The 17,892-nt window shown below is 32.9% G+C and overlaps 1 protein-coding gene across 4 annotated transcripts in view; it reads left to right on the forward strand.

Annotated features, from left to right (window-relative positions):
- Snx27 (sorting nexin 27) overlaps positions 1-17,892 on the forward strand; it is an 86,112-nt gene that overhangs the window by 52,113 nt on the left and 16,107 nt on the right. For all 4 annotated transcript variants that reach the window (XM_076474335.1, XM_076474337.1, XM_076474338.1 and 1 more), the window contains exons 10-12: positions 2,122-2,271; positions 7,745-7,873; positions 14,485-14,542. In XM_076474335.1, the coding sequence (XP_076330450.1) occupies positions 2,122-2,271; positions 7,745-7,873; positions 14,485-14,542 (337 nt within the window). The remainder of the gene's footprint in view (positions 1-2,121; positions 2,272-7,744; positions 7,874-14,484; positions 14,543-17,892) is intronic.

Consider the following 17,892-nt stretch of genomic DNA (forward strand, 5'->3'; position numbering starts at 1 on the left):
TTTTGTAAATTAGTATATAAATATATCTTTATTTATACAATTTTTTTAAATTTTAATGTACATTTCTGTACTTGGCTACAAGTTCTAAATGAACAGAATGACCCCAATCTTGAAGTGTGCAAATCTTGGCCATAGCAACTGTTGCAGTTATTCTTCATTTTGATCTAAAACTTGTTGAATAATTCATTAATTTAGTCTTCATTAGTTTTCTAGCATATTAGTTATGTGTGGTGTTGACAGTTCTAGTCAACGGATCTTGTCTGATAACAAGATGCTTAGGATTGTAACATAAGTTTCAACAAAGTTAGTTATAGGTGATATTCTTTTCAGTGTTTGTGCTGTAAACTATTTTTTTTCCCATGGTGTTTACTCCAACAACTGTAACTAACAAAACAGTAAGTCAAACTGAAAGACACTGAATAAAAATGTTAACTTATCTGCTCATTGACATTCCAAAATCATGGACTTGTAACAGAGAAGAAGGACATGCCTATTAATGGAAATGAATAGTCCTTTCCTGAATGTATGCTATCTTGTGTTGCTGATTGAGTTGGCTGCTCATGGTGTGTACATCTTGTAATGTGACTGCTTAAGACATCATGGAGAAGGTTTCCATAAGAACAACAAGTACTCACCATCCTGTATAGCTAATGGAGTCTGTATGGAGCCATCAGTGGCTGGGAAAACTTGAAGATGCTTCCAGACTTCCTGCATCTATCCAGAAATGAAATTTTGTGACATTCTATGACTTTTTAAGGACCATTTTGTGTGGTTTACACAAGGAACTGCACCTGAACAGACTGGTTTTCATGTGCAGGTATTATACAGGTGTTTTTAAATAATGCCTTTTAAGATGAAAGGGCTGTAATATTTTTAATATCTAATTTAGCAGTATTCGAATATAACTGAATTATTTAAAAATTAAAATGGAAAAGATGAAAGGAGCTGCTTAATATCAGACTCAAGTCTGATTGTCTTAAGTTTGAGATCTTTAAGTTGCAACTCATTTTTTTCAACCTTTCTTTTGTCACTTTTTGTGACTTCTGGATTCTGGACTTTTTTTCTTGTATAGTTTTTCTGTGCATTTCCAACATAGGTAAGAATTTTCATAGATATATTTATATCCAGGACTCCCATAGCATGTCTAATGTAGTCTATTATGACTTTCCTAGCATTAAGGGACATGTTTTGTTGGTTTTGTTAATGCACTAACTTTTTTACTAACAGAAAAGTTTATATCCATGAGACAGGAAAAAGAGAGTTTTGTATCTTCTCCAAAGTTTCATGAATTTTCTTAAAGGGTGGGAGATGAAAATTTGTATCCAATTTGTTCCACTCTCCCTAAAACATTCCAACACTTGAATCAGATGATTTTAGGGATACAATGAGAAACTTTTTGCTCTGCTTGAAAATAGTATCACACTCCATTTCTTTTACTCCACCTGCATTTACCAGACTTTTCAGTTAAGAAAACATCAGAACAGCACTGAATGATGCTTTTAACATCAACACTTCTAGATTCAAGCAGCTCATGTTTCTTACCAAGTTACAAGTTAAGAGGGTCCTCTGTATAATTTTCACAATGACCTTGAGGAACTGTCTTTATTCAAGTTTTATCACTAATATTTGAAATCCTCTTTAAATCATTAAAGACTTTCTTTAACAATGCCAGTGTCTTTTTGTCTGTCAATTTAAGCTTCTAATCTGATGCAATCTGGATATGTTTTCCAGTCCTTCAGAAGCAACAAATCTTTCAAACAATTCCCTAACAAGAATAAATAGGCCTGCAGCCAAGGCTTTAAAGACTTTATTTGTTTCACATTATAAGTTCTTCTGTTCGTCTTTTTTTTGGTGAATTTGACTTGTATTTAATTTTCAAAATGTCTCCACATTAAGTTTATAAAACTTGTTTGGTATACATAATGTGACTTGACAGCAAAAGAAAACTCTAGAACTGTTTGTTGATTGTCTGTTTAATATGCTGGACATATACATTTTATCATTACAGCATGTACTTCAGTGTGTGGTACAAAAAATTTAAACTGCAAATTTGTATTAATATTAATGTTAATTTTAGCACTCTGCTCAGAATATGTAAATTTAAATGTTTCCATTACGCAGTATTTGAAATTGGTGCGATCTTTGGATGGCTATGGAGAGCTGTCTTTCCCACATTGTGCCTGTGATGCAAGGAAGGAAGGTCATGTAGTTGCAACAATTGGACTGGGCAGTTTAAAGCTTCAAGCATGTAAAGAAGATGGTACATTGGAGGTAAGAAAAGAAGTAACATGATTAATTAATTAATACCACTATGTAACACAAATTTTGTTCCTGGATAGTATGTGTTATTTCTTAACTGCTTATGTTGTGAAAGTACAGAAAATGGCCATTATTCCCATCAAACTCTGATTTTGTGACCTGGATAATGAAATTTGGAAATTAACCTATTTTCTATGTAAAAACAGGCAAATTTGCACATTTTCATTTACATAAGGCCTGAATAAAACAACATATGAATCAAGATTTACATGTATTTAAAGTAAAGTTATACAAAAATGTTTAGAAGTGAGTAGTTTTTCAAGATTTGCAACTGTAATATAAATCACTTTCATGTATCAGCCCCTAAATATATTGGGTTGAAGAATAATTCGTGAGCGTTTATTCAAGTTAAAAAAAATATATTCATAAATGAAACGTTTTCGAAAAATATTTCATGTCATTTGGATAATTATTTATTGCTCTAATAGACGGTGTGTTTGATCTTCATATGTCTTTAATTTTTGCTTTAATTTTCAGCTAATTAAATGGAATGTCAAGTGGACAAAATCGAGCATTTTCGACACCATCTGCTTTTTGCATTTAATTTCTTGCAATTTTGTTTAAAACAATGCATACTATATACCTAGGTATTACATGAAATAAAGTATCATAATAAATGTTTTGGGTGTAATGTGTTCATGCATTGAAGTATTGTATAGTCTTGCATGTAATGCTTGAATGAAATTATTTAAAAACGCTCACGAATTATTCCTCAACCTAATATGTTTTTGTTATACCCTTCCAGGTAACAAAAGCAAAGTTTGAAAAGAAAAATAGATCTTTTCCAATTACTTTAAGCATAAGCAATTAGGAAATAATACTTTCTGTCCAGGAACAAGAAAAAGTAAAAATTTTGTTACATAGTGTAATGAAAAGGAAAATGTTATCTACAATTTATACACTCAGTATTTGAAGATGATTAAAGGTGAAAGTTAAGTAAGATTATTAAAGTGAAATTTAATAATATTATACAGTTTGAATAACTATGACCTTTTCAGAATTAATATAAAAAAGTGTAATACCATAAGAATGGCATAGTTTTTATAAAAGGTGATGAAAAAGTAACAAGCAGTAAGTTTAAAATGTGAAGCTACTTGCAAGGTTCCAGCATTTCCTGGAACATCATGAAAAATTACTAAAACATCTTGGAATATCCTTGGGAACTTGAAATAGTCCATTTTGTGATTGTCTCATGTGGTGACAATGCAAACACTGCCCAAAGTTTTTTGTGTTATCCTTTTCATATTCCTTAGATATATATATATATATATATAGTGTTATAAAAGTCAGTTTTTGGGTTTGGTGTTACATGCTGTTTATTAACATTAGTGTGTGTGTGTGTGTTTTCATATAGCAAACCCATGTTGGGTTATCTGCTGTGTCCACTGAGAAGAATCAAACCCCTGATTCAGTGTTGTAAATCTGAAGACTTGCCATTGTCCTAGCAGGGGGCTAACTTTAGTTACATATCATAAAGTTTTATGCATTGTAGACAGTTTAGTGTTTCAGTGCATGGTAGCAATAAAATATTTAGTTTTGAAATACAATTCTGCCAAAGACTGCATTAACCATGAATAATTTGAGATGTCTGATAACTACCTATTTAATGTATAATTTATAAACTTTAAACATTTGTGTTGTGTTCACTAAGGTAAATAAAAAAAAATATAATAATGGTCAATCTAAAGAAGGGAGTTACTTTGGGCTAATTGATAAAAAATAGGAAAAACACATCAGCATAATAATACAAAAATCATTAAAGAATTAACAAACCCTAAAAACAAAACTAGTCTTAACAGGCCAAGCTTATCATTCTCAAGGAACAGATTAAAATTGTTTTCATTATCTTGTAAATTGAAACTCAAAAAGGCCTCGGGAAGTCAGGCTTCACTAAATGATAAGGGTGTAAATTAATATGAAAAAAAAAAATGGCTTCCAAGTCGGATCGAGTCCACATTCCATGTCATTATTTAGTGTGTTTTCTTTATTTTCAAATATTTCCATAGTATTTTTGTATGGCATTGATGAAAGAAATTGGACTATGCAGTAATTTTTAACAATTAAAATTATTTTGTGGTTTGTTGCATGAAAGCATGAACAAGTAAAACTATAGATTTTCTTTTGTCTTGTATCAGTTTCATTAACATTTTAAAACTCACGTGAGTGGTGACCTTGTAATTTTACACAATAAAGTGGTTCAATGATGGTGTTGGTAAACTGTTATGTAATGGTTTATATTCCAAACTGAAGTTTTACCCAACAAAACACATTTTGGTGCAACCCAAAGCTGAAACCAAGAAAATTAAAAGTTTGATAGAAAGAGAGTAATTGAGCGTTGTGCCTTCTAATATTGTTTGAGATACATTATGTTCTTCATAAGCTGCACAGAAAGGATTTACCCTTTAGACGAGTTGTAGCTTGCAACAGTTGCCCAACCTATCTTTTGGCCAAATATTTCATGAACAGACTATCACTGCTTGTGGATTTAAATAAATACGGTGTCAGAAACATCTAAGGGTTTCTTATCAAATTAACAAACAAACGAATGGTATCTTTTGGCATAAAATGTATACTCCCCACATTTCCAATAGATATAATCTTAAACATATTATTCAAAAGATTAGATGAAATTTTTACCATCCCTACTAATCAGAGAGGAAATTATACACCTTGTCTGAATATGTCTCAGCAACACATTTCTATTTCAATATGATGTTTTTTTTTTCTTTTTAACAAACTTGGTCTAAGTGTGGGCACTCTGTTGTTCCCTCATTTTTGTGTTATATTCACAGATGATTTTGAAAACAAGTTCTTCAATGAATACTTGATTACTATGTATAGTGTTTTGATGACACATTCACCTTACTCTAACTGATGGTAGCAAATTCTTTAAACAGTTTCATGAAAAAGTAAATTCATTTCATTCAGACATCCAATTCACTTATGAACTAGAACATAAAGTGAAGGTATAACTGTATGGTTGCATCATACAAAAAAAGTGTAAGCCTGTTTCCACAAAATAAACCAAGACATTCTTTTTCTTTGAAAATCAGCATATAAAAAACTTGAAGTGTATTGAACGTTTTTTGTTTCCAAAGAAAAAAACATTAATGGTGAATTGAACTACATCAAATATTTTGTCATTTCTCACGAAATTTATCCTTCAGTTGATAACTGTTTTGTTCAGTAAAGTTAAAAGCTTCATAACAAAGTGAATCAAATAACTGTGGATAGGTTAAGAGATAGTCTTTATCTAACACCCTTCTACCACTTGGTGTTAAAAAGAGGTTTTGTTTTAAAATAGAATAAAATTGAATCATCTTATAAACTAGTGAATACACTTTCACCTTATCTTTCCCTTTATAAAATCTGTTTGAAAGCCCACCACAGACAAGGTATTTATTGCTTTTTTCTTTTAACTGTGTTAATATAGGTCACAATAATTTCTCACAGTTAGAGTAAATGAACATAACATCTATTGTCATTCAAAGGAAGTTGAAAAATAAGACTTAGCATTACATCTTCTCAATAACAAAAAGGAGTTTTTGATCAAAATCATTATAGAACTCCATTAATATAACACGCGACAGAATATGAGAATATTCAAAAAAAGACATACTTAATAATGGAATTGGAACTTACCTCTACTTGATAGTCTGTTTTGTTCTTGTTGTTTTGTTTTGTTTTCATGTTAATTTTGCACTTACTACCATTAGTGAACTTTCTGGAGCCATTTTGAACCTGAATGTCTGAGACACAGAAAAGGTTTACTCTGTTCCTTGAGTATGAAAAGCTTGGCCTATTGAAAATTAGTGGGATTTTTCTAGGTTTTGTTAATTCAATTTGTGCTTTATAATAATAATAATTGTTGTTATTAGGGTTTTTTTTTTATAATAACTGTCTACTGCTATTTGTTTTTCTTAAAGTAAGCTTGTAAACTACAATAAAATTTTCATTTATATTAATATTATATGAGTAACAAAACTAGTGACGAAGACTAACTAATAATAATTATTTTTTATCACTTCAGTATCCCATATTGCTTGTCCTTCTGTCACAAAGCTGTTGCTACTGTTTATAAGTAGTTTGTTGATTAAAAAAAGCTAAAAAATGTTTATTTTTGTTGACATAAATTTATTTAATAATAAAAAGACCAGGCATATAACCTAATATGTGATTGATCTTTGGCATTACGTGTTAAAAGAGAAATTTTCTTAGCATACAAATATTAATTAAAACCTTTGTAAATTGGAGATATTTTAGATGTTATTAGATTTTATCCTAGAAATTGAGGATGTCTTGTCTTCTCATCTGCTTCTACAGCGTAAAAAACGAGAAACAAATGCTATTTATGTATGTGTAGTATTATGCATATATTTTAATTTTCAGCAATTCCTAATACTAATGTGACAATGAAATTTTAAGGTTTTTTAGCTTCTTCCTTTCTAGAAATGAGCCAAACATAAAAAAAAAGATATTTACTAATTTGTATGGAAGAAAGAGTAAGGTTTAGAAAATTTCTAAATAGAAACTGTCAGTGTTTCTTACATTAAGGAAATATATCCAGCCTCACTCCAGTGAAATACTCTAATCATGTAATGCAATTGCAAATTGTTTAATTTTTGCTTCCCTTTAAAGATCTTCATAAAAGATGTTTTTGCCCTATAAAAGTCTGATCACATGTACATTGTTTTTTATGATTTGATTCTGTAGTTTATGATGTCATTCTCGAACTACATTTTATCAAAGAATGTTTTATAAATATTCTGGAATTTTACAAATTATTTTATGGGAAACAAAATTTCTTTTGGAAGCACAGAAACCCTAATTGTAGTGAGATTGAGCTTCTGATTGATATGCATTTCCTTTTGATTAAAATATAACTTTATGAAAATAATATCTACAACTAATATAATTAAGACAACCAATATATTATTTACTAGACAGAATGATGCATTTGTTTTTGTATATGTAAGCTAAATTATTCACTTAGTCAAACACAAAACATGTAGAGTACTTTGTGTATTGTTGTTGTAACTAAGTATAAAGAAACAGTTATTATTGTTATGTAGTTCTTGTCATTTTCCAGTTATTAAAAAAAATCAAAAAACTGGTAATTATTTTATCTGTAATAAGACCAAGCATATACCACTAGTTAGTGTGCTGTACTGTAGATCTGCAGGTTTATCATTTGCATTCATTACCACAAAAAGGAAAAAAGAAAAATTGTTTCACACATTTTATGGCTCTGGGTGTGTTAAAAAGACGTACAGTCAAAAACCACTATTTTTTTCATGCAAAAGCTGCCTTCCCATTAGTCTGTTAGGTAGAGCTAAGCACAAATAATCCATGAATATTTTGCATGAATTTCTGAAAATAAACATATCTCTAATATACCTTTTAATTGTTTATGTTTTTATTCTAGTCACAAATAATTGAATTCAGGTGGGACAGCATTAAAGAGTGGGAAGTGGATGAAGAAGGAATGGCTTTTGGATTTCAGTACTGTCGACCTGACAAGAAGCCACGCTGGATAAAGATATATACACCTTATGTAAGTTTCATTCACAAATAAATTTATGTTGATTTTATTTTAGCTTCAGTAATTATATTTTTCTGTTACTTAGAAGAGTTCCTCATCATTTTGCAAACAACTAGTGTAATCTAGATGGTCATGTAAAACATATCTTGATCAGCTCAGGACTGTCTTTTCTACTGAGGTATGTCAGTGATAGTGATTGTTACCCAAAGAACTTTGCATTTTAAATATTTCTTAGTGTGGGAAGTAACTTGATGCAAATTTTGTAGACAAACTTCTATCTCTGTATAGGTTTTTCAGTTGGAATGAGTATTTAAGTTCCTTTCTTTCTTCCCCTCGGTGTAGATTCCTGTACATGGTGAGGGGACCTCCCACGGAAGGTTTCTTTTCTTTCAGTTTACCCATCTCTGGGATCTAACCATCCACCCACGTGTTTGCCTTGTGTGGTAACCCATAAAGGGGAGGAGAGGATCCTGATGGTTGAGGGGTCCAACCCTAACACACCACTTTGGCCTTGAATTTCTGTAGACGGGCTGCCTTGGGGTGACTCCTCTTGGGTCAGTCAGCTGGTCCACCTGGGCTAAGGTCAACCGAGTACCAGTGTTGGATGTTTTCAACAGGTGTTGTGGACATTGTATTTGATGCTGGTGTTTGGGTACAGTGCCATGGAACCTTGGCATTGCTGCAGTGTCCTTGTTTGGCATTGTAGTGTGTCCCCTCATAGGGCTGCATAATGGGTGGGGTCAGTAGGCACCAAAATATTCCTTTTTTATTATGGATCCTCCAAATAAAAACTTAAATAAAATAGTGAAAAAAACATTTCATAGGTAAACAACCACATCTTGAAGATTCTGAGCAGCAATCATCACCATCTGTACCACCTGTTGTACCTCATTTTCTTATATTGCATTCACTTTCAGACAAACCTTTAGGGCAAATGTATCCCTTTTTCATTCAGAAGGGACTGGAGGGAGTTGCTGGCTCTCCAAAGACAATAAAGAAGCTTCATTGTGCTGACATATTGGTGGAAACATCCACATCTCAACATAGTGAACTCCTCTTGCATTCAAACCCAATTGGGGATACACCTATTGAGGTTACACTTCATGCTATTTTGAATTCATCACGAGGAGTTATTGTTGAGGGGGATTTGAAGAACATCCCAGAGTCATATTCTCCTTGGTGTCTCCACCCAAGGAGTTTCTGCAGTGAGGCTTATCTTCACTCACAAAGATGGAGTTACATTGCCGACCAGTATTCCTGTTCTGATATTTACATCACCACGTGCACCTGCCACCATCAAGGCAGGTTATCTCAATTGCAGGGTATGGCCGTACATTCAAAACCCTCTCTGATGTTTCCAGTGTCAGCGATTCAGTCACTCAAAGACGTCGTTGTGGTTTCTTGACATGTGCTCGTTACGATGGCAAGGACCATGATACCTACAAGTGTGAAACAAACCCTCATTGCATCAACTGCAATGGCTCTCACCCGTCCTACTTTCGTTCTTGCCCTAAATGGTTGGAAGAAAAAGAAGTGCAACATTTGAAAACGATTCATAACATTACTTATCCTGAGGCTCACAAGTTGTTGTCCACCACTTCATCTCAGACATACACTGTTGTACTCCATTCCACTTCTACAGTTGGAATACAGACTGCTCTCTCCAAACAAATCATTCTCAAAACAAATGAAAAGTCTTTTGATCTCCATGGTTAAAAAGGTTAATGAATCAGCTTCAACACCCATCTCTGTCCCTTCCATACATTCCAACAAATCCCAAGATCCCCTTCCTTTGGTTTTGGGTACAGGCATTTTCTTGGATACATCTTCTCCCACCCCATGATGCAAAAAGGTCGTTTGTTCATGTCCTCAGTTGGAATCCTTTTCCAACAGCAAAGACCTACCCAACGACTTAGGGCAGGATCCATGGATCCTCGAATAAAGACAGTAAAGAAGCAAGACATGGTCGTAAACAGAAGGGTTCTCCGCCCACTTCAGCTACATGAAAATAAAAATATCCACCTTGATACAATGAAACTGTCAAGGTTTACGTTCTAATCTGGATGACACCAAAACACTGATTCCTTCCTACCATCCTATAGGTCTCTCCATACAGGAAACATTTCTGAAACCTACCAATACAGTCACCTTTCAGCAGTTTTCTTTGTATAGAAATCACAGACTGTGTGATGGATGAGTGCATGGAGGGGTGGCACTGTTGGTTGATCAGCATGTGCCCACCCTGTCTTTGCCACTCGACACACCCTTGGAGGCCACAGCAATCCATGTTTCCTTGGGTCATACCATTACTGTTTGTTCTCTCTACCTATCACCTGGAGAGACCTATGATCAGTCAGACCTTGATGCTCTCATTGAACAGTTGTTGTCTCCCTTTTTAATCCTGGAGGACTTTAATAGACATCATCCCTCTGGGAAAGTGCTGATGTTGATAGGATGGGTCTCTTCATATAACATATGCTCACTGATCACAACCTTTCTGTTTTCAATACTGGTTCTTCTACTTATTTTCATGCACATAGTCAGTTCTTTACTGCTATTAACCTCTCATTTGGCTCCCTTCACTATTCTTCCATTTTTCTTGGAGGGTTGACAATAAACCATGAGGCAGTGATCATTTTCCTATAATTTTGAGAGAGATTGATTATGGATGATGCCACCCGACCCACATGTCCCAGTGAAAGCTGGATCAAACAAACTAGCCCTCTTTCACTACTCTCGCAGAACTTGATCCTGCCACTGTCTGTAAGCCATCAATAGACTTCTGTGTGGCAGTGGTAACTGACTGTATTATACAAGCAGCTGCTCAGTGTATTCCTAAAACCTTAACACGTATTGCACGATATCCTCGTCTGTGGTGGAATCCTGCCTGCCGCATGGCACGGAAGGCTCAAAAACTGGCCTTGGATACTTTTCATAGGTATCCCACACTCTCACACTGCATCACTTTCCAGCTTGGTGAGTAAGACGTCAAAGCCAGAAGGAATCTTGGATTAAGTTCACAACCAGCATATTTTCTACCACCAGTTCCAAAGTCATATGGTACAAGATTTGACAGGTCAGTGGGCAGCATAATTCCATTTCCCTCTCGATCTTGCTCTCTGATGGCCTGGAAACAGCTGATACCCAAAGCATCACTGATACTCTAGGTGAAAACTTTTGCCGAGTATCTAACACTTCTGCTTTTTCCTCGACCTTCTTAGCTATCAAGACTCAGACAGACTAAACACCTCTGTCCTTTCGAGCTGATTGTCTCTATGACAATAATTGTCCATTTACATTGGTGGAACTCAAACTGGCTCTTCATTGGTCTGGTGGTTCATTGGTTGGACCTAATGATGTACACTATGAAATGCTGCTCCTGCTTCTCTTACTATTCTTCTACTTGTTTTTAACCGAATCTGGCAGGAGAATGTTTTTCCTAATGCCTGGTGTCAGGCTATTGTCTTACCTTTTTCTAAGCCTGGGAGGGATCCCAAGATTCCTTCAAATTACCGTCCAATTGCTTTGACGAGCTGTCTCTGTAAGAACTTTGAGAGGATGGTAAATTCTCATCTCCTTTAGTTCCTCCAATCAAACAACCTCCTCTTATCCACCCAGTGTGGGTTTCAACGACAGTGCTCCACCATAGACCACCTGATTCGACTTGAAACGTCTATCAGAAAAGCCATTCTCAAACAACAACATCTTGTATCAGTATTCTTTGACATTGAGAAAACTTGTGATGCAACTGAAGTATGACATTTTGCAAGACCTCCATATATATGGGTTACGTGGCAATTTGCCCATTTTTTATTAAGCATTTTTTAATGGACAGGTGATTCCAAGTCTGTATGGGTTCAACACTTTCCCGTTCTTTTCTACTGGAACTTGGAGTCCCTCAGGGCTATGTTTTGAGTGTCACACTTTTCAGTATGAAGATTAATGCCATCATTGAACAACTCCCTCTTACTGTTGCAAATGGACTCTATGTTGACGACTTTCACATCTCTTGTCAGTCATTGAACATGAATTTATATTGAGCGGCAACTATAGACTGCCCTTAATCGTTTGGAAGTGGACCACAGCAAACAGCTTTAACTTCTCTCTCTCTCTAAAACCATTTGCATGCACTTTTGCTGCCGTTGGGGTATTTACCCTGATCCTGAACTCCGCATTCACAAAGTTGTGCTGCCTGTGTTCCCTGTGTGCTTATCTTTGACCAAAAGCTGACCTTTATACCACACATCAAGCAGCTACGGGTCAAATGTAAAAGAGCACTGAACATCCTTCGTGTCCTCTCTTCCACCACATGAGGAGCAGATCATTGTTCTGTGCTAAAGACATATCATGCTTTTATTCGTTTGAAACTCGACTATAGATCACTGTTCTATGGCTCTGCCTTAAAGATGCTGGACCCCATTCATCATCAAGGATTTTGACTTTGCACTGGGGCTTTCTGCACTTCCCCAGTTCAGAGCTTATACACAGAGTATCATGAACTTTCTTTGCACCTCTACTGTTTACAACTGTCTTTACTGTATGCTTCAAAACTTCATTCCTTACCAAAGCATCCCACCTGGGGTGATGTTTTTTTTCCTTGGTAGGCCATGCATTTTCAGAATAGATGATCTGCAATTGTTCCTATTGGCCATCGTATCTAGGTGCAATTGGATGAATTTGGTCTATCCTTGGATAACATTTGCTGTATAGTATATATCAATTTATAATAAGATGTTAGTGTTTTATTGCCCTTTGAACCATATATAATTACTATTTGCAATATTGCAAGTTGTAGATCACTTGGGGAACATGCAGCTCACTTTACATTATCAAATTGATTACTCATGAGCTACATCGAACTGTTTTCTTGTGTGTCTCATGAGATATTTTCATTGTATTATTTTTCTTTATTTTACCTAATCTAACCTAAAGAGATCCATATTTTTTACATTTTATTTACTTCTGTAGTAATACATAAAGAATAAATATGAAAAATGATAAGTACTTACTCGTGTCTTTTTTTTTCCTCTGACTATCTCAATTTTTCTAGCTTTCTAACTGTGTTACAAGAGGCATTACAAATTCATCTAAGCTAGTCATTATCTTTCCTGTTGAAAACAAAACTTATACTAAGGGAAATTAATAATTCTCTCTTCAGAACACAACATGATTTAATACATCATTTGATAGATGAAAACCTTGGCTTTCTATTGGTTATAAATAATATAGAATTAAAAATAAGAAAGAACTCTTTGAGAAATTCTGAAAGAGAGGATGTAACAGTTAAGTAACCAAACAAAATTGAAAACTATAAAAATTGTGGTTTGTCTGAGAAATAATGATTTTATGGTGAACTATTTATTGTTGCAAAGTGATCTCATTTTATAATTAAAAAACTGTGCTTCATCCCAAAAATCAAAAGTATTTTAAGGGTGCTGAATAAAATAGAAAAGATGCCAAGAGAAAATTTGTCACCTTTCTCACTAGAGGAAATTTAGGATTTTTTTAGAAATAATTGCCTTATAAAATTAAGAACTTAAAACTTAGGTACTATTAAAATATGAACTATTAATAATGATTTTATGCTGTATTAACTAATATAACACTGAAAGTTGCAATGGACAGTAAGTGTTGGCTAAATAGATACTGTTGGAGATTGTGTAGCAAGTTGTGTATAACAGTCCTTGAGTTTTCTTTAGGAAGCTGTAAAAAATAAAAACAAAAAAATGTCAAATCCTGAAATTTATATCACTTAAGTTTGTCAAAATTTCCATACAGTTTTGTCAGTTGTTTTTTAATTTATCATTTACAGTAACATTTTCTACATGTTATTTGCTTTTCATATGTTTTCTAACTGTTTACTTTCGGTATTGACTCGGTATAGTATAAACAAGTTCATCTGCGTGTTAAGTATTTGCACTATAACTTTAGTATGTGAACCTTCACAAAATTTGGTAGATTTTTAGTAAAGATTACAAGTATTTTTACACGAAAAATCAGATTTTTTGTTCGTGAGAAATCTTTTTATTAAGTCTTGGTGTAAAGTGATTTCATGTTCTGATGAAAAAACTAGGCTTCATACCAAAAATCTTAAATATTATTTGCATAATTTCTAAAACCTCCTAAATATTTTTCAAATGTTTATTTTCAGTAAGACTATATTTTATATTATATTATTTTCTATACTCTAACTATGCGAGGTCTGTTTTTGAACCAATCTCGTAATTAGGCTACAAATTTGTGTTTTCCAGTAGAGGTACACTGAACTGATGTTGTCTACTGTGGAATGTAAATCATATTTTGTTTCATTAGGCTAATGTTGCTTAGTTTCTTCAGCATAGTGTTATCTGGATTTATTTAAAATGTTAAGAAGTACATTTCCAGATTCTTTTGCTTCATGATGGGTTTTTTATTGTGTTAAAAAAGCTAAGACACAGTTTTGAGTATTGCTTCTAACCACAGTCTTAGCCAAGGTTATCAAACTGAAGGAAAATTAAATTCATTTTATGTTTTATTGTATAAAAGTATACATGCCTCTCAAACTAGTAGTAACTCTAGTTTTAAACTTGCTGTGAACAATTGTAACTTTGGCTAGAATATCTATAAATTTTTTTTTTTTTTAGTATATTTTCATGTTTGAATGTTTTGAAAGAGTGCAAGAAGAAAGAAGCTGGGAAGATGGTGAGTTGAATTTAAGTTTTCATAAGATGTAAGAAAATGCAGAGATGTTTAATAGATTATGTATGAATCAAAATCTAAAGTTCAATACAAAAAACAAATGTTTGTTTTGTTTTTGTTATTCTTAGCTCTGTCACATTGTCAAACCTTGTAACCACCATGTGACTACAAAATTATATGTACTATAGCTCTGAATGTACTAAGTACATTTTCACAGAATTTTTCCAGCTTTTAGTAAATCCAGTAAGTCTGCTGTACACAAAAGTCAGTTTTTTAATAAAATGGCTGAAAGGTGACTTTCATGCTTAGAATAAAAAGACTTTTTTATCTTAGTTTCATATAATGTTTAAAACCTCCATAATGAACATCACTTTTTTTTCATTCAAACTTTAATTTTTTTTATTTTCTGTACACAAATATTAACTGTAATAAAATTGTCAAACGAAAAATATTTTTAAATGAAATAAAATTGAAAATACTTTTACTCTTTGTAGAATGACTGTGATTGCAGGTTGTAACAGCCTCAACTATCTAATTTTTTACATCTGTTTATTTTTAATTTAATTACTTTACAATACCCTTTAAAATTAAATTTACCTAAGTATGTGACACGCAGTTAGCAACAGAAACAATGTAAACAACTGAGCAGGTTACAGTCATGTGATACAGCTTGAATTGGTTGGATAAAATTGTATTTATTTTTTACTGATTTTTACATTTTACTCTTTTTAAAAAATATAACAATACAAAAATATAAATGAAAAACGAGAGATGTTGAAGATATGTTAGTTGAAACATATTTCATTAATAAGTATTTGAAACTGTACTTCCTTAGCATTAGTTGTTTGTTTTCATAATATGTTGATTTTCCTCAAATTCCCTAATCTTCCTTTGAAATATGTATTTTAGAATACAAAAATATCTGTCAGACACTAGAGTTGAATTTACAAAGTTCATGTAATGTAATCAGTTTTCTAACTAAGCTTTGAAAAGGATAAAAATTCTGTTAACTATTCAGAGTGGAATAACACAAACTAGGATTTGTACAGAGATTTGAAATTCTTTAAATTCAAATGTTTCCTCAAAACACTAGTGAATTTAAAAACAACCACTTGAAAAAACTTATGATAGAATAATTTGTCCTTTAGTTTTATGCATGATCAGGCCACTTAGTCACAAAGTGTTAGCTATCTTTGTCTTCACCAAAGAAACACTTTATTCAGTTCTCATATTGTTTTTTGTAAAAACCTGATTTGCTTCAGTAATATTTTGTTAACATGATTTTCCATTGTGAGTGCATCATACGTAAAGTGAAACAATGGGTAAGGAAAACCAATAATAAAAGTTAGTATATGTAAACCTATTTTCAGGAATTTCAGTATTCTTATCTTTCAACATGAGGAAATGCATATTAAATAGGAAGTAGCTATATCAAGATGAATTCAAATATTTGGTCAGAAATACAAAGGATGTCACTGTAAGACTTGTCTCTTGTAGCATAGTAATTGATTTGTGCAAGGTCGGTGAAAGTGCGCTAAGGTCCAAGTGAATAGCATTGCACAAGACTTTTGAGGAAAACTGTATATTGAGTCTTCATCAGAAGCAGCACATTTGTTTCCTTGAGGAGTGGGACAAATCCTGGATGTTCATGTGCATATAGCCCCAATATTGAGCTATCAATGTAGGACTTAACAGAATTTGTTTCTAAAAATGAAGCACTGCACACTCATTTGTTGTGTTCTTTTCATACCTTTGCTTCTAACAGCTCTTATACTGGTAAGACTGATATCAGTAAATTATATCATGCTACGTCCCTGAACACCAATGTAGCTGAAAAATTTCAGCGTGGTAATAGAAAGTCTTCATATCTGAATACATATTGGTCAGCTGAAAACTTTAAAGAACTCTTATTGCAATCTGTGAAGATAAACAAATGTACGTTTTTGTATCTCAGCATGGCTGTTATAGGTGTTAACACTTTTAGTAATAAAGCAAATAACAATAAGAAGGTTTTGACCTTCTTAAGTCATCTTCAGATTAACAGAAAGAGAGTTTGCAACTGACCGTTGTCGGGCACATATCTTAGGGACTAGAGTGTAAATGGGTGCATGACTGTAGGGTGCATTACAGTTAAATGTTACATTTTAATTTGTATAGGTATAAAGGTGTTCCTTTATAGTGGTTTACTTTTGGTTTTAGTTGTATAAATAGGGCTTCTTTGATTTTGCATTTGTTTTTCTACTTAATATGGTTTTTCCTTTCAGTGCTGTTGGATGAAATAAATGTAATTTCTTCTATTGATAATTTTTGGTTTAAGTTTCTTAGTTTAATTAGGATCACACAAGCATATACAGTTAACAGTGATGTAACGTAAGTAAGTTCAGGCACAATGGAACTTAAACAGATAACATAGTACACAAAGAAACACTATAGACTTGCTCTTCTTGTATAATCACCATGGTGAAGTAATGATGAAGTGGGGTTCTTGTCATTACATTTACCTGTGATGTTGGATTAATAGATGTGTCACCTGTTGTTTTGCATCAACATTTCTAGGTAAGAGCACACTATTAAAATCTAACCTTTTTAAATGTTAGTCTCATTTACTTTTATATAATTTCTATCCATCATTAATTAGAGTTTAGTGAATGAAAGTACTTAAGATAATTAGTACAAAGCTATAACTGTAATAATGATTCAAGGTTGCACAGTAGATCAACAGAAATGTACAAAACAAGTTATTGGAATGCATACAATTTTGGGGTATTTACTTGAACTTTGATGTTTTATGAGTTTATTAAAATCTTTTTAGGATTATTTGAACATAATAAATATGGTTTAAATCAACAGGAGTGGCCCAAACATAAATAAGACATTCTGTAACATTAAGAAAGAACTTTAATGAATGGTTTAAATCAACAGGAGTGGCCCAAACATAAATAAGAAATTCTGTAACATTAAGAAAGAGCTTTAATGAATGGTTTAAATCAACAGGAGTGGCCCAAACATAAATAAGAAATTCTGTAACATTAAGAAAGAACTTTAATGAATGGTTTAAATCAACAGGAGTGGCCCAAACATAAATAAGAAATTCTGTAACATTAAGAAAGAACTTTAATGAATGGTTTAAATCAACAGGAGTGGCCCAAACATAAATATGAAATTCTGTAACATTAAGAAAGAACTTTAATGAATGGTTTAAATCAACAGGAGTGGCCCAAACATAAATAAGAAATTCTGTAACATTAAGAAAGAACTTTAATGAATGATTATAACACATCCCTCATAAACATTATGCTAGTTTCATATTGTGTAAATCAGTTTTAAGGCACAATCTGTTGTCATTACTTTGA

Source organism: Tachypleus tridentatus, chromosome 13 (assembly GCF_004210375.1).
Source record: "Tachypleus tridentatus isolate NWPU-2018 chromosome 13, ASM421037v1, whole genome shotgun sequence".
Classification (NCBI taxonomy): domain Eukaryota; kingdom Metazoa; phylum Arthropoda; class Merostomata; order Xiphosura; family Limulidae; genus Tachypleus; species Tachypleus tridentatus.